The sequence below is a fragment of the Lissotriton helveticus genome, chromosome 12 (genome assembly GCF_964261635.1).
Source record: "Lissotriton helveticus chromosome 12, aLisHel1.1, whole genome shotgun sequence".
Lineage (NCBI taxonomy): Eukaryota > Metazoa > Chordata > Amphibia > Caudata > Salamandridae > Lissotriton > Lissotriton helveticus.
This window is the reverse complement of record NC_136073.1, coordinates 664597014-664621271: the sequence shown is the minus strand read 5'-3', so window position 1 is coordinate 664621271 and position 24258 is coordinate 664597014. Positions and strand designations below refer to the sequence as shown.

Sequence of the window (24258 nt, the reverse complement as noted above, 5' to 3'; positions counted from 1 at the left end):
ATCAGCCTTTGAGTCATTAACAAGCCCACGCAATTTAACTACCGTGGCATTAGATCCAAAATGGATACAATGGGAAAATTCTCTTGCTACAGAAAAAGTGAAATACTATTTGGACCCGAACATGAAAAAACTGAAAGAGCTAACATATGAAAAAGAATATTCTCTGCCAATCGAAATTCTGACCCTACAACAGTACGCCTGTGTAATATATACAGACGGATATGCACAACCCTCAGTTTGGGGAAAGCAAGCTTACAATGCTACGTGCGAGGTTGTTAAATGACAGTGGCACGGAGGTAAATTGAGACCACTGGTAACAATGTCTCAATCTGTAAAAGACAATTCAGGTCAACAAACTGAATTATTAGCTTTAAAAATGGCGCTCGATATTGCCGATCGTGAATTCCCGACACTAATAGTGTGCGATTCGCATTCCTGCGTCAAGACTTACAATAATGACTTGCAGAACTGGGTTCAAAACGGTTACAAAGATGAAACAGGTGCCACAATCAAGCATAAAACGCTTTGGGAACAAGTAGTTCTTTTACAGAAAGAACTACAAAAGACTCACGTGATACATACACTGAGTCATCAACGTGATGCCGTTCACGTTGCAGGGAATTCATTGGCTGACACAGCCACAGCGGAAGCAACTAATCCGGCTTCCGTAGCCACAAAAAAGCGTTCAGATAAATACATAGACGGGGAAACCATGCTGGTGGTAAAAACGTCTTCAAAAGGCGACTGTGCAGCACTACCCGTGAACTATCCACTCAATTATACATACATAATAGATGCAAACTCCGTTCCTTTTGCTCAAATCCCTGGAGTGGGGGATAGAGTAATTCCAAACACGTACAGGAGAATCTTCTTGATTCAAGAAGAACACATGGGTGAGGGTCTAAGACACCAGACTATCAAGGAATCTCTGAAAGAATTACAATCAGAATACTGGTAGCCAGGAATGAGCTTGCAACAACACAAATTTGCAATGAGCTGTCCAAACTGCAACAGAGATCGCAGTGGCGAACCGGCCGGAGTAGTGCCAGGACCCCTATTAGAAAGCATAAGGCGATCAATACGCATAATCAAACAGGAAAAATGCGTCCCAATGTATATTATTTAAGACTAGATTCACTTAAAATGTGGCCCCAGCGCTCGGCTGACGCCAGAACTGTTATAAAAGATTTGCGAGTCTATATCGGCACATACGCAATTGGCATGCTACATTCTGACCAGGGTCCTGCTTTTAGCTCTCGAGCTTATAGGGAGGCCATGACCAGCATGGGCATTGCATTGCGGTACTCTTGTCCCTTCCATCCTGAGGGAAATGGGATTGTGGAAAGAAAAAACCGAGACATAAAGCAATCTATAACGGCGAGGGTATTAGGTTCGGGTGATGGGTGGGTCCAACATTTAACAAGTGTCCAACGTAGTCTTAACAATCTGCCAAGAAATTCTCTGAAAGGTTTCAGTCCGTACGAACTATTGTTCAGGACTAGAATGCATATTCAGGACTTAGATAGTCAGACTTCAGTGGTAGAAGAAAAATGCTTTGATATCAAAGATCGTTTGGCTATTTTACAGGACTTAAATGAAACAAGAAAAGACCTGAGCAACGTAAAGCTAAAACAGCAGCCAACAGCCACTGAAGATAAACCACCTGTCCCAGCAAGGCCTGTCTGGATTCCAAAAATTGGGGATCTGGTCAGAGAGAAGATCGCGGTGAAGAAGGAATTTGGGCCTTCTTACAGAAAAGCAGTACCTGTCTTAGCTGTCAGCGGAACAAGATCAGTTGTACTACCGCCCCTTGCTGGTAAAAAGGAGAACCGAGTTGTATCCATCGACCTGGTAAAACCACAATCATGTGGCCAATAATAAGTAGTAGGCCCAGTGGACTCCCAAGAAGTAGCAGAACACCAAAACTTGCTACAATACAAGAGGTTCAAACTGAGAGACTAATCACATTTGATAAAGCTACAGTGAATCAAAAAGGACTATGCAACGATGCCATGGAACTTATGCCTCTTAAAACCCAAATTGCAACAGTTCGTCAAGAAACACCAGTCTACAACGATGTAGCCTCAGACTATGCTAATGAAACAAAGAAAATTCCAAAAGCAAATGAAAATCCAGAAGCTATTCCAACAATTGACAGAACTGCATCAGGCTACTTCATCAATTTCGATGACTTTTCTGAGGATCCAAGCGAGCCTGAAGAACAGCCAACAACAAAAACTTTTAAAGACAAAGTAACTGAACTCTGTCATCAACTCAAAGAAACCTATCTGATTTCTCCATGGATTGAATTTTGAATTGTGTTAGGTGTACTTTTCCTCCTGCTTTGGCCCATCATGGTTCTTTGTTTGGGAAAATTAATTGAGGGAAAATACAGTACAATGGACACAGCAAGTCAGAACATCAACTTGGCCCTAAAGCCACACAAGTCATCTCACATCGAGAAAAGAGAACTATCATCAGTGAATGTGACAGCCAATCCGATACCGGTGGGGTAGCTTGGGACAAAACACATTACGAAATCTATGGCCCGGTCGAACTCTTGAAATATCCACACCAGTTTAAGGTTTCATTGAGTGACTTTGTAAAACCGAGCACATTCTCTGATGATTGGGACTTTGAAAGTATTAATGATATGATGTCAGATTTAGTAATGCCAGCAAAATTTACAGAACATGATTACTTACAGGGTTCATCTAATTATGAAGAAATGTACTGCTACAATCACTTTGCACATCATTACATGCATAAATCTGCTCAACCTAGAAATGTTTTTAATTATAATCAATGGGAACATTGTGCAACTCCACCAAAAGGCAGTTTGAAAACATTTTACGAGAAATTCCCATACTTCTCAGGGTTTAACATTAGTGATGCAGAAACGTTTTATTTCAAAATGTTAAATAAGACAGGAATGAAAACAATGCTGACAAACACTAAATTAATCTATTCGGAAACATTTTATGGAAAAATGACTACATTTGGTTTCGATTTTTGGAAAAACAACATTGAAACAAAAACCATCTGGGGTACCAAAGATTGGCAGGCCCGAGGTATAGAATCATTATTTAGAGCCTGCATGATCCCAGAACAAATTATATTCTTGAATGACACCATTCAACAGACAACCTGTCTTGCCTAGCCAAAATTAAAGACTTAAACAAACCGTCTATTCCAAAGCCAACACCTGACAGTAATAGCACTACAGATGTTGAGATAGACGTATCCCATATTTTTAACCAAAACAGAACACACCCTGATTGAAAAAAATGGTTGATCTGGCCCACAGTCACAAATAACTGTCAAGATAGATTCCTGAACAAAATACAGGGGTTCAAATTGACCAGGCCAGACCCTAGATACTCCCAGAGACAACATACAGGGATAGTTACAACATACAGTGTAGGAAAACTCTGCCTCGAATGGCTACAGAAATCCACACTGGCAGAAATTAAGCAACACTTGACTTTACTTAAAGACGGTGCTGACTTGCGTAAATTCATAATGGGACCACGCAAACAGCGTCAAAAACGTTTCATAGCGGCCGGTATATACGCAGCTTACAATGAAGCTTGGAAAGAAACGCAAATTGAAACAGCAGAAAAAATACGGGAAATTGACCGTATTAATTTGGAAAAATCACTTTCTGTCGTGGACAATGGGTTAATGACTCTGTCCTCCAGAATATATTCACTGGACAGTATTGTATCATCTGCTATTGATATAATAGAGCAGGACTTACTAATGTTACAACACGGTCAGTCCCAATTACGTTCTATTGTACAGCTTGGCTGGACGTTGCAAAATCTGCGTTCAGGCTACGTGCCCTGGCGTTTAATAAACACAACGTCATTATTCTCTATCTTTAACCTTACTGATACACAAATCAGTTTGGCACAAAAAGGAGCAGAGTATACAATTCTGAGCATTGAAAAACTTGAGAGATTACCATTGACAATGTCAGAAAGACCTGTCATTGAATGGATAATACACGGAATCATTACCATTCCGATAACAACTTTCCAATTTAAATACTGCCAAGAGTATATACCAGCAGGTCAGTATGAAAGGTTGGGTGAAGGGTACATTAAGTCATCATGGAAATTGCCTTACACACACACATGTTATAGTGAAAAGAAACAGAATGTATTTCTTAGTGGTAACAATTGTAAACAATCACTAAGCGGTATACTTCTGTGTCAAGGTATTAACCTGCATGGGGCCTGTGAAGGGAATTCAAATAACCTTTCATGTCACCAGCATGGCACACCTGCAACACGAATAGAGCCATTCTTTAGACGGCTTTCTAACGGGAGCTATATTCTAATAGTGGACCACAGCTGTTGTGGCATGGTGCCAGGAAAAGCTTATCTTGTGAGCGTTAGTTCCATGGTCACTTGCTGTATGCAAGTATTGTATCAAAACAGCACTCCAGATACGGAGGCAATAATTTGGCCTTTTTTGAATATCTCTTCTATTCGATACTTTAAGCAGAATGAAGTCTGTTCTTTTACAGACAACTGTGCCCTTGCCGTCATCAAAAGAAACGTATGATCTGCAAGTTGCAAGGACAACGGCAGAGATACATACCCTTTTATCAACAAATTGCCCCCTGCATTTCGCAGAAATGCTATGCCAAATCCTAAATATGTCTGATACCAGTGGTATCCCACATGTATTTAAGACAATTTTTTCGGGACTGTTAACACCCTTCAAAACAGTTCTGGGTATTTTTCCTAATTTTGTCAATTCTGTCTTTGGCGGCCTACCACTTCTGTTGGGACTCGTAGCAGGCATTTTATATTTGATACTTCTGCTTCGGAATGGCAAGCCTAATCGCAGACAAGACTCCAGCAACGATGGAAGAAACGATCCTGGCTATACGCTATTGGGACCGCATAACTAAAGTCTTTGGATTAGCCCGGCTAAGAGATCTGAATATGACCTGGTTTCTTTCATTCAGACCCATCTGGCAGAACTGCATCTTACCTGTGCTACGATGTATGCTGTGCGGAGAAGAATGCGTGTTGGACGTCTGTCTTACACTACCATCAGCAGTACCATTGGATACAGATACTTTGCTAAGTCCTGTAACGGCTCATGCATCGTGTTGTCCCCAGCGGTTACCCATCCTGATGACGGCATTCGTTGAAACTTCTACACTACGATTATGTGGTAGTGAAGTACGAGATGAGAGCAACATCACCCAGGTACGACCTTCTGTGAGCATTGCTGATCCTGACATCGACGATAGCAATCATGCTCGAGACTGCTCAGTTGCGGCATTTTCAAACTTGATCGAACTTTCACCTGAAGCCGTAGACAACTTTTTTGTGAGTCTGTCTGAAATGATGTTCTCCCCTGAACAAAAAGAATAACTTTTAAGCAAACGAGCACACAGCGTTCCCTGAACTCTGAATTCGGCCTTCGGCTTTGTTAAACAAAAGCTACTGAAAATATTTGGAACTATTTTTTCTCACTGAAAGCTAAATAATTTTTTTCTCTATCCAAAATGTTTACCTTTTTTCTGGCACTTGTACTCTGCTTAAAGTAGAACTATTCTTAAAGAACAGAGCTTCTATTTTTAGGAACTCAAGAGACAATATATTACCTCAGCCTCTAGCACATTTACAGCGACAGTATTTATATGTGATGGAATGGTCTCGCCCTTCTTTTCTGTATTAAGAGCAATTTCATGTGTAAATTTCGCTAATCATTCAGCTAATCATATATATGCATCATTTTTACTGAATGATTACACTGCTTGAAAAGCGTACAGTACCAATATCATTTTCATGTATTTCACATGCACCATTTCAATTGCAAAAAAATGTCTTTTGGGGTGGGTTGGAATACACATGCACCTATAAATGTTTACTATTGCCTAGTTTTAGTAATGATGGACATTAGATCGTGGAGTGGGTATTGTATTTTTATCCAGGAGCCTAAACCGATATTCCTATTTTATGCCCTTGTCCGGTTATAATCAATAATATTCATACAACGGCATAGTAATCATATCCATATTCAGTCATAGCACATGCTGTCACATTAAGCAAGGCTACTTCCCCGGCCTCCTAGAAAGCACAACGAGTTCTCTAAACAAACCAAACCTCCAGCAACCTGGGAAATCCCCCTTGCTTTTGTTTTGATTTCATCCTAGAACTCCTGTAAAGCACTGTAAGAACGGCCAGTTCTTAGAGACATCTTTATTGACGTCTTATGTCCAACCTTACGTCAAACCCGGCACCTTTCAGGTATAAATATACCAACGTTGCCGTAAGCAAAGAAACAGTGGTGGTTTTGGAGCAGAGCAGCTATCTACTTGCCCGAGAGCCCAGCTGATGCGAGAGCCCACGGACGCTGCCCCTCCTCTTTTGACGCACTGAGAGAGACGCTGTCTTTTCTCCTGCCGAGAAATCCAGCTCCGGTGTTTCCAGATACCTTCGCGGGTTACTGGGATATCGAGTCCTGAGAGAGAGATACAAGACCTCCTGCTTTCTATTACCCAGGTACGGAGCTGACTAAAACCTTGGAGAGAATTCTTGAGTCAGATTCTTGGCAGAACAAACTTAACTTAAACTGCAACTTACTTACTCCTTCCCACGTATTAGGCCTAGGTCAGGTACACCGGGGTAGGCGTATTTAGAAGCACCAGTTGAGTACGTTAGTCAATGTATATAAGTATGTATATATTTGATCTATTTTAAAGTATCATATGGCTAAGAAACCATATCAATGCTTTTACAGTATTATTTTATAATCCTCCTTTTACTGTACGCACTTTACTTTACTATGAGTATTGCAATTGTGGCAATTCATTTCTCTTGTATGAGGAAGAAGACTGCTCAGTAAATTACACCTTTTATTGAAAACGCCCGTCTCTCTTTTCTCTGCACTCTGGTGAAACTAAGTACGCACATTTGACTGAGTGAAATAGCTGTCTATTGTTTTCACACGACTCTAGAGATACACTCTTATTCTGAGGGAGCAAAGTTGTCATGTTTTATGGTTGTCGGAAGCTAATCCCTTCTTGTCTATCCAGGGAGGTTAAACTCCTCGTTTATTCGAGAAAGTTTCTAGTGACCTCTGAGCTAGCTGGCAAACCTTAAGTCTAATATAGTCAGTAGAGACCTAGTCGACCTCAGTCCTACGTCTACACTGCTGAATATATTATTCCAATGCGCAGAGCCTATTGGGAATATAGGAACTACACTACAGGCTGGGCCCGTGTCTTCACTGCTGCTCTTCTCCGGACGGAAGCACCGCCAGGCCCCACTAACCAATCACAACGCTGCTATGTAGCTTTGTGATTGGTAGGCACCCTCGCTCCCCTGACCAATTACTACGCTGCAAAGCAGCGTTGTGATTGTTTGTGAGCGTCCTGGTTGGACGCTTAACCAGGAAGTGGAAGCCTAGGCTTGTTCTTCATGCAGGCTGTAATGCAACCTGCATGGAGAAAGGGGAAAGTTCGCATGACTGGTTTGGACAGCCCGAGAGGGCGGACCAAACAGTCACTGCGCTGCCTGAGGAGTGGGTAAACCACTCCTCCCCTGTCCTGCTCCTTGAGCAGAGCAGCCCCCAAACCTGCCCACCGCAAAGCAGCAGAACACACCACGAAGCATAAAATGATAATAAATTCAAGTTATTATCATTTTATGCTTCTTTGCACTGCTTAACAGCAGTGTGTGGGGGGGGGGGGGGGGCGAAACTCCTGTGCCATAGTGGAGGAGCTGCCCTGGCAGTCTCTGCAATCGGCTTCTAGTGAGGTCTATATCCAATTCAGAATGCCAATTTTAAATGCTCTAGATAGAGCTGGGGGTTGGAACCTGACACTAACTGCCCATGTAAATTAACTTTATACCCCTCAGTCCCTCTTAATTCTTCTAAAAGTACTTTTATCTAAACCTGTCATTTGCACCAACTTGGGCCCTGATTGCGAGTGGGTCAGTAAGTTCCGACCCGTGCATAAACCCCTGTTTGCGCACGGGATGGAATTACGAGTTGGGCTGCGTTAAATATCTCAGCTGCCATTTAATTTTGACATATTAAGCCTGTTTACATTTTACAGGGGACATTTATTGGTATTAACTATACCATGCTGATTTTGGTGCATTAAACATCAAATCTGCATGTTATTTCCTTCAAACTGATTATATATGTTATTTATCGCACACAATACATAACCTACCCTGTGTTATTGTTATTTATCTTGTGCGATAAATAACACCCAAACTCATAATAAGGGCCTTTAGTTTAACACTCAGTGTGATACTGCCCTTCCCTCAGATTACTGGCGTCTCAAGTGATCATTTGCTTAGGATGTTCTAAAAGGCGGAAGTTATGGACTTTTTCACCAAGTCCTTTGACTCATATGACAGTGAAACTTTTTCTGTAATTTAATATACTGTAAGCACTGAAGTTGTGTTGTCCTACCGAGGAAATAACTGAATAGTCAGTTTCTGTATTAAATGATTATACTGACCTCATGGCCACTGGGTGTGACAGTATTGGGTATGGTTCCTTGAAATTCATACTTTTTGCTCTTCTTGAAAACATCTATAGATCTGTGAAATGATCGTACACACAAAAATGATCATAGGCATATTAATAGAATAATATTTATGGTGAACACTGTGTGGCTCTGATGTTGGGCACAGTGATGCAGAGCTCATAGTCTCTAAGAAGGCCACTTACAATCAAAGCAGGGAAACCAATGTATATGCTTAATGCACCCACCTAACACTGCGGTCCTATAAATATTACTACACATTTTCATGTGATATCTTTAATTTGAGGAGCTTTACAGACCAAACGCAGGGGAACATCCCACAGAGCACAGATGTTGTGCATTAGCAAGGAGGTGTGTTCAAAGCTTGTTCCATTACTGTTAATAAACACAGCACTTCTGTTTACCTAGCTGTCTGTTGGTTGCATACACTATAGAAGCAACTGCTAAAGAACAAGTACCTACATTTAGTAAGAGCAACCTTTATATAATCTATGTGCAGAAGTCTAAAGATACAAGAGAATGTCCCAAAGTCATCTGTCATCTAGGTAAATAGAATATTCAGCCTGCTGCTGTCAGTCAGTTTTCTCCCTCCTCCACACCCATGCTTTCCCATGTCACTAATCTAGGCCATCACTGTTACCATAGTCTCCCTGCAGTATCTCATTGATGATGCTCAATGATCTATTATTGAAAACAATGTTCAGATGGTCAACCTCTTCTAGCTCAATGACATGGACCTTTTCCTTTTGTTGTTTGGTCCAGCGCTTGCACAGGCTCATACTCCGCGTGTGCACTGTATCATCCCCATCAGCGTATGTAATATTTATAGGCTCTCCTGGTGGGAAGTCCTCACCATATGTATAAGTCTCTGGTGTTGGGATCCCAGTGCCATAGATGCAAAAGACTTCGACACCAGGAGGCGGTAGGCCTTCGAGTATGTTTTTGGTGTCCTCCCACATGTACCAGCCATCTTCAAAATCAATATCTTGGAAAAAACGCTTGTAGTCAGCATAGGTGTAGTTGTAGGAAGGCATAGACACAAACACATGGGTCTCTGGCCAGGCTAGGTTGCTTGGAATCATCCAGGGGTTGGTTGTGGTCATGCGCTGCTCTTCCCGAATCTTGATGTTGGAGACCATTGGAATCCCTTGGTTATCTCCTAAAAGACAAAAGTTTGTATTATTTGAAACAGTCTTCTTTAGGTGCTAAAACATGATTTTTTTTATTGTCAATCTTGAAGTTTTCAGGAACATGCAATGCCAGATTTTCAGAATGCCTTCTATGTAATTCAATTCACTTTAATTGACTATTGAGATTAGGTTCATATGGATATTTTGAAAATCTAGAGTGGACGTGGAGAACAGGAACCTATATTAGTGACCCATAATCTAACACAGTGTGTTTCAAAAGGGTGTTAAACATAGCCTTTCAAAACATAGATATGTGATGTTCTTGATCATTAACTAAGTTAGAGCAAGGAATGAGCTCCCTTAAAGTTAATGTGTTAATTTGATAAGAAGGGAATACAAGGTTTTAAGGCAGAACCCGAAGCTCAACCCTCTGAGCTGAGGTGCTAAGCAGTAGACTTTTCTCAGAGAAAATGTTAGCAAAATATTTAAGCAGCAGCAAAACATTAAGTCAAGAAGGTAGAAAAATAAAATGATAAACAAACGTTAAGTGGGATCCACAGGTATACATTTTTAATGAAAAACCTAAAGAGGGCCCATAAGAAACAATTGGGATTGAAAATGTCAATGTTAATCTGTGAGGTTTGTGTGACTGGAATTTAGGCACATTTTCAGGCAAACCTTGATAAAGCACGGGTCAGCTAAAGCATAATGGTTGAGCTTGGTTTTGGGTGGCAAGGGGTTGGTACATGAGGCGGCGTATGCTAAATTTGTGGTTTCTTTTGCATCCTCCTGTTTAGTACCAAATGGTCAAGTGGGACCCACTTTAAATTTATATCTGCAAAGGTAATTTCACTGAAAGAATCCCTTTGCTGTCTTTTCCTACTGCCTTCCTGTATGTTCATACTTACGGCCTTATTTAGAGTTTGGAAGGTGACTCGTCATCCGTCAAGGGGGTGGAGGTCATTGAGTTGTACTACCATTCACCATATTTAGAGATCTCCACCATCCCTGTGACATTTCTGTTTTGGCAGAAGCTCCTTTGAAGGCACTAACAGTGTTCAAAGCAGGAGTTAATTTAAAAAAATCAAAATATGAATGATCCAGACTTCATGGGAATCTTCTCCCAGACTTTGGAGGTGGAGTAGAGCAATGTAGACCTTATGCACTTATATGTGACACTATATTCACTGTGTCATAACTTTATGAACATGTGAACATTTAAACGCAATAATGAAGTATATTAGCTGTGAAAACTAGAGTTTTTATAAACGTGTGCCCTAATGTTGAGTTTAACATGAAGACGTATTCTGTATTCACGTTTGTACTTATACTTTGTCCCATTGCATATGTTCTGATAGTTAGCTTTAAAAGAGTATTCAAGTTCAAGTTTGCTTTATTCGATAAAACTATTATCATAAAAGCATACTACATCTAAAAATCTCATTATTAAATCTTAAAATACAAGGGAGGAAGTAAATTCATCCTATATGTCGAAATTTCTTGCAATTTTGCAAAAGTAAACATTTGATTAAAACCATATATAGCAACTATAAAAACAAATCAAACAGCAGCGCGAAATACTTAAAGTGCTAAAATAGCTAAGATTGGAGCTTGTGTCTTATAATCCAAGCACGGCCCAGGTACTTGGCCACTCCACAAACCATAGTAAGGGAAGAAGTATCAGTTATTATAATACGTAATGCGACATGATAATTCGTAAAACTAAGTTCTTTACATACTGGTTTGAGCCATTTGGCTCTTGCCGTCCTATACGCAGGAAACGCAAAGAGAAAATGAGCAATGGACTCTTTAGGAGCAGCACAGCCTGGGCAAGATTCAGATGTTATGTTACGCCTGTTCCATGCTACAGTTGTGCTGTTGAGTGGAAGTGTCCCTAATCTCAACTTCATGAAAAGGGCCCTATCCCGAGGTATTTGTATAAAATCTAGATAGGGTTCTAATCTTTGAATGGTTTTATGCTCAAGGAACTCCTCAGTAAGTTTCCCTAGTTTAGGATTGCGTATCTCTCTAGTCTGTACCCATTTCCAGTAGGCATTTTTAAGCTCCTGCTTAGTCGGCGGAATCTGACTAACCCAAGCCTCCCCAAAACCAATATCAGCTAACAGCTGTCTAAGGTTGGTCTAATCCTATTCCCTGTATCAGCTAATATTAGTTCGCTAAGTGCTGCTGCATAATTGGAGAGCTCTGGAACCCTTCTAATGCGAGCCCAAAAAAATCATGGGCGAAGACGTGCAATATCCTGGATAGAACGCCTTCCCATATCATAATATGGGGGTTTTAACGGAGTGGAAATCGGAAGGGAAGTAAGATCTCTAAGAAATTTGTTCTCCGATCTAACAAGTTCACTCGTTTCCACTGCATTGCATGGTTAAAGGAACTCCGGAGAACATTGGTGAAATTGGGCCTGGACCACCTGTGGGGTAATAAGGATGTTGCCCTATTTCCTTCAAAAAAACAATTGAAGGATATCTATTGGGAGACAGTATATGCATCACTGTATCGTAAAGGTTTACAATCTTTCCTGTCATCACGTTTTTTGGACATTAAACAATTACCATTATATGAAAAATATTGGGATATAGTTGAACGTCCATTTGACAGGAAACTACATTTCCAATTTCGCGTGGGAACACTACCAGTGAATGCTTTTACACAACACTGGTCCCTATCACAGGACGCTTATTGTGACCATTGTAAAAATCAAATAGAGGACATTGCACACCTGTTCTTTTCCTGCCCCCTGTATGTCATTCCACGTCGAAAGTGACTAAAACCAATTTGCAAGAACATGGGCACCCGCTGTTGCTCACAGGCTCTAAGAATTTTAACATCTGATTCTTCAACACCATTGGTAATAGCCGTAGCAAAATTCCTTGCCTGGGCGTGGGCAATAAGATTACGTGCTTTAAAGTCTATTGATTAATATGAATTATTAATTGTTTGCATAAATCTGTTTGTCTCTTTTTACCATTTTAAATGAATTTTTATAAAATTGTATGTATACATCTTTTAGAATCAATAGCATTTCGACTGTCGTTGTTTAATATGTTTTTAATGAATTATTCTTATGTTTAGTATTTATTGAATGATGGTTAGGAGGTATGCTTTTATGACTAAAAGTCGAATAAAGCTTTGAAATTGAATTATTTATTTTATTTATTTATTTAAAACATTTGTAGAGCGCGACTGTCACCTGGCAGGTATCCTGGCGCTGAAGAAGCATACTCCTAGAGTTGAAAGCAGGGGAGTTGAATAAGGGGGGTGGCAGTGGAGGGGGAGCTAGGGGAAGAGCCATGTTTTTATTCGTCTCCTGAAAGGTAGGAGCTGTGTGATTTGGCGTATATCGGCAGGAAGACTGTTCCAGAGCTTAGCAGCAGCTACTCTGAACGATCTTCCCCCGATCCTGGCCTTCTTGAATCTAGGTACTATTACAAGACAGGCGGTCGTGGATCGTAGAGTTCTAGTTGGGATGTACCAAGAAAACATGTGTTGTAGGGGTCTTGGTCCTGATCCGTGTACTGCCTTAAAGACCAGGCAGAGGGCTTTGAAGGCTATGCGTTGCTTCAAGGGGAGCCAGTGTAGCTCGGCTAACGCAGCAGTGGCCGAGGATCTCCTAGTCCATCCAAGGGCCAGTTTAGCTGCTGCCGACTGGACTCGTTGGAGTCTATCCAACAGTACCATGGGAGATTCGAGCAGGAGGGCATTGCAGTAATCGATGCGACTGAGAATAGTGCACCTGACTATCAAAGCTCGGGCCGGAGGTGGTAATAGTGGCAAGATTTTGCGTAATGATCGCATAAGGGCCGAGCAGGTGGCGACTGTTCTTGTTACCTGTGTTTCCATGCTAAGTTTGGTGTTTAGCATGACGCCCAGATTGCGAACACTGGCGATAGGTGGCGGGTTATCTGGATTTTCCGGGGGCCAGAACTCCACAGGCAGGAGGCGAGGTATTCGGCTCGCAGGACAGAACAAAACCTCGGTTTTGGAGGAGTTGAATTGAAGGGAGTTGCGGTGTAACCAGCCTACGTAGTTTACTGTGGTCAAATTATGGGATTTGATTAAAGTGACCAGTGGCTTTAAATAAACATTGAAAAGGATAGGGCTGATGGAAGAACCCTGGGGTACACCGTGAGGGACTGGGGAGAAGGCGGATAGGTAGGGGGGAAGGGATACAGCCTGTTTCCTGTCTCTGACATAAGAGTGGAAATTGAGTTCACTAACGTTTTCAAAGCCCCATAATAAAGAGTATTCATGTATGCTTTTACTCACATATTGCATTTGTTCTTGAGTTATATGTGTACAAGTATAACCATGTTTTTGAAGTGCACGTTTAAATGGTTAAAGTGAGTCTGATTAAAGGCCTTAATTTTGAAATTCGTTTGCTCTGCCAGTTTTCCTTTGCATGTGCATTCTCAAGGTTTTATTTGCTAGTGAAAAGGAGTATTTTTGTCTGTACTAGTTTCTTGATAGTAAGGGCTGAGAAGAGAAATCTTGACAAGAAATGTGAAGACCTAATGAGCAGATGAAGCCTCCTTGTCATCGCATATCAGGAAAAGGAGAATGTTCAAGGTTGCAGTTACTGTCCAAGTTCTGTGGAATGGGAACATCTGATAATGTTGCAAATGCAAACCCCAAGAAGAGAATTGATTGGGTCTGGGTGATGTGGGAAGAGATATGATTGCTGTTGGAGCAGTACTGATTTGAATTAGTGCTCAAACTGTTAAGGCAGATTATTTTAGACTTTGAGGGGTACATACCTGCCTGCTTCCTTTATTCTTGCAAGTGTGAAGCTTCATGCTAGACACTTATTCCAATTCTGGAAGACTACTACTGGAGTCTTTATTGTGCTGACAACTTCTCACGCGTCTGAATTTCTTTGAGACCCTATTTTTCAGACCATCCTTATTCTAGACAGAGAGCCCTAATTAGATGACTTTAGAATGTATTCATGTTTCGGAGAGAGAATCGGAGGTTGTTTAAGGAACACCTATTCCTATTTCTTAGTTTTTGTATTGCTGCAGCTGTGATTATTACATATCTTATTACAGAGACTGAACCTGTTGTGATAGTTCAGAGAGTCAGATGTAATTCTGTATATTTGTAATATTCTCTTGATATGCAGATATACTGGTCTGATTATTAATTAGTAAGAAAACTACTTAACTTGAATTTCCGATTTTTGGCCAAATGGGCTTCACGAAAGTTGAATTGTTTATTATTGCTAACTTCCTTTGCTTCTCAGTCAACTTCAAAAGATCCATCAGATGAGAGATTGTAGATCACGCACCTGAGTGCTCTCAGAGGCTATTTTTATTGTTTCTGTTCAGAGCAACCATGATTTCCCTGGTGACCCCAAACTGAAAAAAAGCATAAGGCAATCCACTCTCAATAAGGCGGACGGTCTGATGTACACCAACAGCCCTAAATCCACCAGTCTATCAGTGCAGGTTTTCCCCTGTAGAAACATCATGGTTCATCTGGCTCTAAATCAAAGTGGTGCATCGTCAGTTTGTTGGACAGGGTACTCCATGGTTGTCATGAAGTACCTACTCACCAAACTCTAAATTAGCGTCTTAGCCACTTTTATGTAGGCCAAAATCCTCCGATGGGGCAATGGAAGTCACTGTGGCCAAGAAGGGCCGCTTCAGGATGGCACTGTCGGATTTGGAGTCCAGCTTAAGCATCAAAAGTTGTTAAAATGTCTGAGAAGAGCCAACTTAAATATCATAGATGCTGAAGTTGTCTGGTCACTGGGGTTACTTAACCACTTATGAACCCTCTCTGTCTTTCTGCCTTTGCACTTAGTTCTGTGTTTTTTTAGAGCTCCCAAATTCTCCAGCAGGGCAAGGCTGCAGTCGTGTAAGGATCTTCTGTATGCCAACTCATTAAAGCCTTGTTTCTTGTGACAAACAGGTCTTAGTCAGACAAACCAAGGAATCTTGCCCACTAAAGTTGTGTCCTTTTTGGGTACCCTCAGCACCTTGTCCTATTACTGTGGACGTCTCCAAACTTCCAAAAGTATCTGTTGTAATATTCCCCTCCTTCTTCCCCTTGGTATCTTCCTCCCACCCCTCCTCCTCCACACCAGTTAGTACGCCTGGGAGTTCATGTTAGAATGTTGGCAATGCTTGTATTCTGAGAGTGGATGACCAGAATAAACAGCACGTACCTGTTACTCCAGTCTATGAGTGAATAATTTATGGACTTAAAACACTGGCGACGATCCTTCGCAGGGGGCAGCTCCGGTCATCTCCCCTTTCTATGCTCTCTCATTCAAGGATGAAAATGACGCGCTTCGACCTTCCATGAAATGGTACTCCTGTGTATTGCTCTACCAGAGATACCTTCATAGACTCTTTTTTCTACTTCATTGTGTCAATCTGTGGACATCGTTGGTCAGTTTCAACTGTTCCACTTCAAGGAATTCCATGGTTGCTACCTCAAGGGATCCTGGCAGCCGATTATCTTCGTTGTTTTGCCTCTTACCTGAGGAAGATCCTGTCTTCTACTGGTGTTGGAGTTGGCGTGTTGAGCAGTGCTTCCTTCTTTTGTTCCGTAGGAGCTGTCATCTCTGCTTCGTGTGGTGATGGCCGATTCCTGATTCCTGCGGGGCTGAACCGGTGCTCCAGATCTTTTTTGTCTGCTCCAGTGTGTGTTGCAGAGCCAGGCACTGGGGTCCTCGGAGCGTGGTTCCCTGCTGTTCCCTGTTGTCCTGATGGTCCTCGGAGCACCCTGCAGCTATCCGGCACACCAGCTACCTTTTGGCCGCTCCAGTGAGTTTGATGATCTAATCAACGGGGTCCTCGGAGCGTACCTCCGCTCAAGTGACGAGGATCCCCGGAGCGCCCTGCAACCTGCAGCACTGCCTTTCGCTGCTCCCTGGGTGCTATTGGACAGCGTTTCCTGAGGTACTTCACCCCACACCGGAGTCTTTCATCGGTGATCTGCAGCCTCCACCACAAGCCCTGCCCTCAGTATCAGCTGCCTCCTTCCGGCGCCCCAGCCTTCCCCCGCCCTGACGTGTATCCTGGGCGTCCTTTTCCACGCCTTCCGCTGCCAGAACCTCCCCTCTGAGCTTCTCCGATCCTGTTCGGGATAAAGTAGCCTCTTCTCCTCCTCAGAATGCTACACGGTGGAGCGCCCTGCACTGCAGCTGATACACGGTGAAGTGCTTTTGTGCTGTGACATTCTCCTCAGTATGCTACAAGGTGAGGCGCCCTGCACTGCAGCTGATACACAGTGAGGTGCTTTTGTGCTGTGATATTCTCCTCAGTATGCTACACGGTGAGGCGCCCTACGCTACAGTTGTGGTTTCACCGATTCAGCTCACCTTCTACTTGTGACTGATTTACTACCTTCATTATAGCAGTCACATCTTCGGTGCCTCTGCTTTTAATTGATCTGCTACTTTGGGCAATTATTCTAACGTAACTGTGACTCACGCTATTTTTTTTGTGGTTTCACCGATTCAGCTCACCTTCTACATGTGACTGATTTACTACCTTCACTATAGCAGTTAAATCTTCGGTGTCCTGTTTTCATTTTATCTGCTACTGCGAGCAATTATTTCTAACGTAACTGTGACTCACGCTATATTTTTTCTCCACGAGACTGAGTGGGCTTGGGTTTTAAGTTTTTACAGTGATCACACTAAAAAAAACGGTTTCCTTTCTCAAGACTGTGCCACCTAAATCAATAACTGCACAGGTTCCTAGCTTTTGGTCACATGGTCGCAAGATAATCTCTATCCACTGTTGTCGTCATCTCGTGAAGAGCACTCTCTCGGCTTTCCTCAGCCTGAGTCACCCTACTTCTACCACTCTTTCAGTTTTGGATGTTATCAGCCTTCCCATGGGGGAGAGACCAACTTACAACTTTTGCCATCTCCAAGGTCAAGCACACCATTAATCCCTTCTGGGACATCTTTGAGTGGTGTTACATCTTCCTACAATTTTCCGTGGGTGATTTTCATTTGTGAAGTATCCTTGGTCTTCCTTGTGGGGTTCTCCCACCACCCCTGTGTTCCCAAGACCCAAGCATGGGTACGCTGGGGATCTGTCAACCTCCCTCATTTTTAAACGAATGTGGGGAACCTGATATCCACTGGAAAGAATGGACTAAATTATTTGAATCTTATTTAATTGCCATGGGGGGAGAAAGATTCTCAGCAGTCGCAAACAGCACATTCTCTCACATAATCTGGGGGTCTATGGTCGTAAAGTGTATGAGACTCTGCCAGAACCGGAATTAGAAGAGGATGAGGAACTGGATGCATATGAAATGACTCTGGTAAAGTTAGGAAACCATTTTGGCGATAAAATTAAGGTTGTCTTAGAGTGCCACAAATTTTTCAACCGTGTTCAGGGCAAGAACAAATTTGTTAAAAGTTACATAGCAGTGTTAAGAGGCCTCACCCAATGGTGTGACTTTGGGGAACTCAATGACTCCCTCATACGAGATCAGTTAGTCAGATGCATGAGTAACAGTAGGATAAAAGAAAAGTCATTGGCCAAAAATCCCACATTGGAAGAAGCTATCCCCATAGTCAATCGATTAAACACACTGCTAAATGCATGAAAGAGATAAAGGTAACTGAGGAAGTGGTGGTTTTGGTACAGGTAGAAGAGCCTATCACTAATGTATTGAAAGTCAAAAATAAAGGGGAATCACTCAACAAACCTATAAAGGAACATCCTGGCCTCAAATGCTACACATTTGGGAGCAATAACCATTTGGCCAACCGTCCATTCTGTACCGCACGTAATGCTAATTACAAGAGGTGCAATAGAAGAGGACATTTAGCCAGAGTTTGTCGGGACGGAGACATCTGCCAAGTCAAAGCAGTTAAAGTCGAGAGCAATGAACAACAGAAGTTCATTTTTTCAAGTGAAAAGTACATGTGATGGTTCTGTTTCAGATTACCCTAAATGTAAAATATTACTCAACAACAAATCTATCGAAATGTTTGCTGGCTCTTGTTCCCCCTTTACCTTGCTGAACTTGGAAGATTATAAGAAAATCTTGGGAGATCAAAGCACAGTAATAAATAAACCAGATATTACACCACAAGGTTACACCAAATATCCTATTCCCCTGGTTGGCACGCTGGAAGCACAAATAAACTTTAAAGGAAGGTCCACAGTAGGAAAAGCGTATCTGGTGAGTGAAGAATCTAACCTTTTGGGGTGGAAACACCAGAAGGAGCTTGGCATCATACTTGACCCCAATAATAAGGAACAGGTCATCCTAGTTGAAGATTCTGACCTGGGGAAGACTCTTTGTGACGAATTCCGTGTCTATTTTCTGATGAACTGGGACTTTTGAGAAAATACCAACATAAAATAAAGGTCAAACATGGTGCCAAACCTGTTGTCCATAAAACCCGCCAAGTTCCCCTCCTTTTGAGACAGCCTCTGAAAGTTGAACTAGACAAACTGTGCCAATTATAGCTCATACAACCCATTGATTCATCTGAGTGGCTAGCACCCATCGTTATTGCTTCGAACGCTAATTGGGAAGGCATCCGCCTTTGCATTGACTTACGCAGACTTAACGAGAATATTTGGGTTGAGAGATTCCCACTCCCCAATATCAATGAAATGCTGAGCACAATGGGAAAAGCCAAATTCTTCTCTGTTGTTGATCTATCCATGGCTTACTATCAGGTTGAACTCCACCCGGAGTCCAGACCCTTGACCGCATTCTCGTCCCCATTCGGCACGTATATGTTCAGGAGGATGCCATTGGACCTTGCTTCAGCTGCGGCTGTTTTCCAAAAAATGATGCAGAAAGTGCTTGATGGCATTCTGAACAGTATGTGTTTCCAAGACGATGTTTTAGTCTATGGAGCTACTGAAGAAGAGCACGACACTGTGTTCTGGAAAGTATGTGCTAGACCAGGGGTACTCGCAAACATTTCCTCTGGGGCCGAAACGCACAGTCTGGGGTATCACCGGGGGCCGCACAAAAGACCGTAAAGGCGTGGGGGCGGGTGATTCAGGATCAGGGGTGAGGCTAAGCTGAGGCGGGACATGGCATGTTGGGAGTTTGGTGGACAAATTTGGCCATGTGGAGTAAAACCAGGCATGGCATTCACAAAGTTCTTCTTCATTGCGCAATTAGCACAGGGGACTAGCTACAGGAGGACTGAGGATGCTATGAACATCTGCTAAGTAACCATGTGAAGAGACAAGGACTGACATGGGCCCAGAGGCAGTTGTATGTTACTAAATTTAAAGAAAATTAAGTAATCCGTTTAGCCAGGCTAAAACAAAGATCACCATATCAAACCACTCACATCTAAACATAGGACCAGCTAACACACTCAGTCGTTTAGCAAGCTGCTAACTTAAAACCTGCAACCGCGCTTTGAGCCGCTGCAGTTCACCATTTAATTTACAATGTGTGACATAGCATCTTAGTGCGCTGATGTGGACACCAGCACTAAAATGTGCTGTGCTACTGCTAACCCAAGAGGCATACTTCTTAGAGGGCATGCTGTATTCAGTTGCAGATGTATAGCAATCTATTTTGTTACTTTCAAACGGAGTTGTGTGTGTGCTTTGTGTGTTTGTGAGGTAGGCGTCTGGCAGTGCACAAGGCAGAGTGAAAAGTCTGACAGTCATCTAGGGAATTCAACTCCCCATGTACAGATCATAGGTTATGGACAAGATGCACAGAGGCTTTCAAAAATTCATATGCTTGATAATATGTATGTTGGGTGGCAATAATAGACAATATTTAAGTACAAAGAAACAGTAAATATTGCAGTCTGTGCTTTGCTAACACGCACTTGGATTTAACCGCATGCGTGCGGTAGGATTTCCGCCCGTACGCTGGGTTTTAGGGATTCGCACTTTACGTGACGAGCTGGGCTCGTCATGAGCGTGCGAGGAGGCTACCTCATGACGAGCCCAGCTCGTCATCAGCGTCGAAGGGGTTAAGAAGTACAACTAAAATCTGTACTTGTCAGATACAGCCAAACTTCACCATTAAATGTCCATAGGGCACCACATTTTGCATCCCCCATGCTATGGTCCGGCAAAGCTACTAGAAAATTGCTCCTGCTGGGAACCTAACCACACATGCTGTGTGTGTTTAGTGTCAGTACTGCCAAAGCAGATACCGTCATGACATTTTGGCACAGTTTTTACAAATTAATGGTGTGCTCCTTGGCTTAGATCTAGACGGCCTAACGGAAACCAGATTAAGTCAGTCATCAGACAGTATCAGATTCTCAGCCCTTCACTCTCTCTCGTGCAAGGTATCCCTTTGTAGTTGTCTGTCTCTCCCCTATTCTCACTCTTTCTCATACTGTTTACCCCGCCCACATGGGATAGGGACAACAGCCAGTCTCATATGCACAGGTAGTAATGCACCTCATGCACTGTGCTCTGGGCACTCAAACTGAGAGTTTGTCCCAAAGTGGGCCAATAGAGACAGATGTTCACTGTGGAATGCCATAGCCTCCCCAAGTATGTATGGGCCTTCTTCCAACAGATATCATTTTTCAAAGTGCTACCAAGGGGTAGGGGATGTTAGCTTCCAGTTATTTAAAGCTTCCATAATCGTACCCAGAGTAGAGATAAAGAAAGGAATATGCAATTGGAAAGAAAAGTTTGTTTAAAAAACTAGGTACTTTGAAACAAGCACATTGCTTCCACCCAAGCTTCATCAATATCTCCCCCCACCCTCACGGCCCTGGCCTTGCTGTGATCTGGGCACCTCCCTTCTCCTGCAATCTGGCTGACTTTTAAAAATGAAACTCGGGCTGCAGCACCTCAGTGAGATGCCCGAGTTGCCCTTCTATACGTAGCTTGGCGTCAGAGGAGCTCAGGGTGGATAATGCTGATTCGGCGAGAGGAAATGCTGTGTGCAGCCCACAGGCTGAGGAGCGGTCATTCCAAATTGAGGATATTTCCATAGGTGAGGCAGGTTGGCAATGAAGCTAAACACAGGTGACAAGGAATGGGCTGAGGGGATGTCTATGCAGGGCTGGAAAGGAAAGCCAGTAACCTGCATCCATTTCAAAATACTCCTTTGCGCTGCAAGCTCATGTCATCACTGAGCAAGAAATGGGGAGGGGGCCGCATGTAAGCAGGCGAGACATTCATTTTCGGAGCTTGCGCCTTTGATGCTGTTTTTCCACTGTAAAGGCGAGTATGCGACCCCCAAGGAACGAACTGGCAGAATAATGGCTGCGATCTGTGTTTGCTGTTTTCTACACGGGGGCCGCATGGAAAGGTCTGGCGGGCCGTACTATGAGTACCAGGGTGCTAGACTATCTGAGGCAGGGTTGACTGTGAAGTGGGACAAGTGCAAGGTAAAAGTAACAAAGGTAGATTACCTTGGACATAAAATCTCACAGGAAGGGACAGGGCCGGACTGGGAACCAAAACCGGCCCTGGCAAAGTGCTCGGCCGGCCTCCCCCTGGGGGATGGGGGGATGCCACCAAGCACTTTACCAGGGCCGCTTTTCCGCCGAATTTGTTACAGGGCCGTTTTTGCAGCTTTGCTGCAAAAACGGCCCCCAGGGGCCCAAAAACGGCCTGCACCCTTGCGGCCGACCGGGGAAATGCCCGGTGCCCGCAACGGCCAGTCCGGGCCTGGGAAGGGATCAGGCCTAAACACAGCTTAATTCAAGCACTGAAAGATGCACCATTCCCCTCAAAATAAAGAAGAACTCCAGTCCTTTTTAGGCCTGATTGAGTATATGGCAAAGTTCATTCCATTGTTTTCTGAGAAATGTGAGAGTTTACGAGAACTTCTGAAGGCTAAACAAGAATTTAAGTGGGAAGAAAAACACTGTGAGACAGTAAACAGATTAAAACATGAAATCATTGTGTCACCTGCTCTTGGCCCCTTTGACCATAAAAAGAAAACTATTTTAAGCACTGATGCCTCAAACAAAGGTCTTGGAGCAACTCTATCACAGAAAGGGGAAGAGGGTGAGACCATCATAGCGTTTGCTTCCCATGCCTTGAGTCAATCAGAACGGAATTATTCCGTAATCGAGAGAGAAGCCCTAGCATGCTACTGGGCCAGTAATCATTTTACATTTTTTCTTTAGGGGACAAAATTCACGGTACAAACAGACCATAAACCATTAACGTACATTTTTTTCAGCTAAACAAGTTCATTGCGAATCACCTAGAATAGCAAAATGGCTTCTGGGGTTAGAGAATTTTTGCTTTAAAATTGAATATCTGCCGGGACAAGAAAACGTGGTGGCAGATTACTTATCTAGGTTATGTTATGTTATGTTATTGATTTTTATTATGCGCACAGCTGCTCCAGCGAAGGAGCGTCCTGGCGCAGTGACAAGGTAGGACACAACATAACAGAAACTAAACATTAAGACCACTGGAGAACAGTTTAAAACAAAAAAGTCTTGATAGCTTTCCGAAAAAGCATAAGGTCCTCCAACAGGCGGATTTCAACCGGGAGGGAATTCCAGAGGGTTGCAGCTTTAACACTAAAAGAGCGTCCGCCCGCCCGACAGAGCCTGAATCTGGGGACTACAGCAAGAGCCTGACCTTGAGAACGAAGGGTACGTGTAGGTACATAAAAAGACAGGAAACTAGACATGATTTGAGGGCCTATGCCTTTCAGAATTTTAAAGGCCAGACACAAGACCTTAAAATAAATTCGCTTCCTCACTGGAAGCCAGTGCAGGGAGCGGAGGACGTTTGACACAGGGCAAAATCTGGGCAGGCCTACAATTGCTCTGGCCGCGGCATTTTGTACCCGTTGTAAGCGGGTAATTTCTGCCAGGTTAGCCCCTACCAGGAGAGAGCTGGCATAGTCCAGGCGCGAGATGACAGTAGCCTGGATTACCAGCTGCCTGGTTGGGGCATCAAAAAACTTAAGGACAGGTCTTAAACCCCTAAGAAGTCCGAAACAGCATGCTGCTGTTTTCTTAGTGTGGCCCACAAAGGTAAGACCGGCATCCAGCCAAACTCCCAGATTTTTCCATTCCGATACCGGAGTTGGAGCTGGTCCCAACTCAGCCGGCCACCATTGATCGCCCCATAATTCCACTCTCTTTCCGATGATCATCACCTCAGTCTTGGTGGCATTAAGCTGGAGACAGTTCCCTGTCAACCAGGTGGCCACCGCCTTCAGTCCATTCTGAAACCTGGGGGCATCATAATCCGCGTCCCCGCTGAGAGTAACCGCCAGCTGAGTGTCGTCGGCATATGAGACCAGGGTTAGGCCCCACTGCCTAACGACTTCAGCCAGCGGTCTCACGTATAGGTTGAATAACGTGGGGCTCAGCGAGGATCCCTGCGGAACCCCCATGGCCAGCGGCTGAAAATTGGACTTGAAGGGAGGGATGGCCACACAGAAGGAACGACCATCAAGGAAGGAGCGGAACCACTGCAGAGCCTGGCCCCCGACACCAATCTCCGCGAGCCGGTGCAATAGGATGCTGTGGGACACCGTGTCAAAGGCGGCGCTGAGGTCTAATAATATCAGCGCCGCCGTCTGACCAGCATCCAACACCGCTCGCAGATGCTCTACCATCACGAGGAGGGCGGTTTCCGTGCTGTGCCCAGCACGGAAGCCATTCTGTGT

General features: G+C 43.3%; 1 protein-coding gene and 1 long non-coding RNA gene across 2 annotated transcripts in view; one reads left to right on the top strand and one right to left on the bottom strand.

Annotated features, from left to right (window-relative positions):
• Positions 1-24258, top strand: part of LOC144799823 (uncharacterized) — a 463812-nt gene that overhangs the window by 94753 nt on the left and 344801 nt on the right. The gene's annotated exons all lie outside the window — the stretch shown is intronic.
• LCAT (lecithin-cholesterol acyltransferase) overlaps positions 8626-24258 on the bottom strand; it is a 455195-nt gene continuing 439562 nt past the window's right edge. Inside the window, exon 6 of the mRNA XM_078671393.1 lies at positions 8626-9689. Within this exon, the coding sequence (XP_078527519.1) occupies positions 9148-9689 (542 nt within the window). The 3' untranslated portion in view covers positions 8626-9147. The remainder of the gene's footprint in view (positions 9690-24258) is intronic.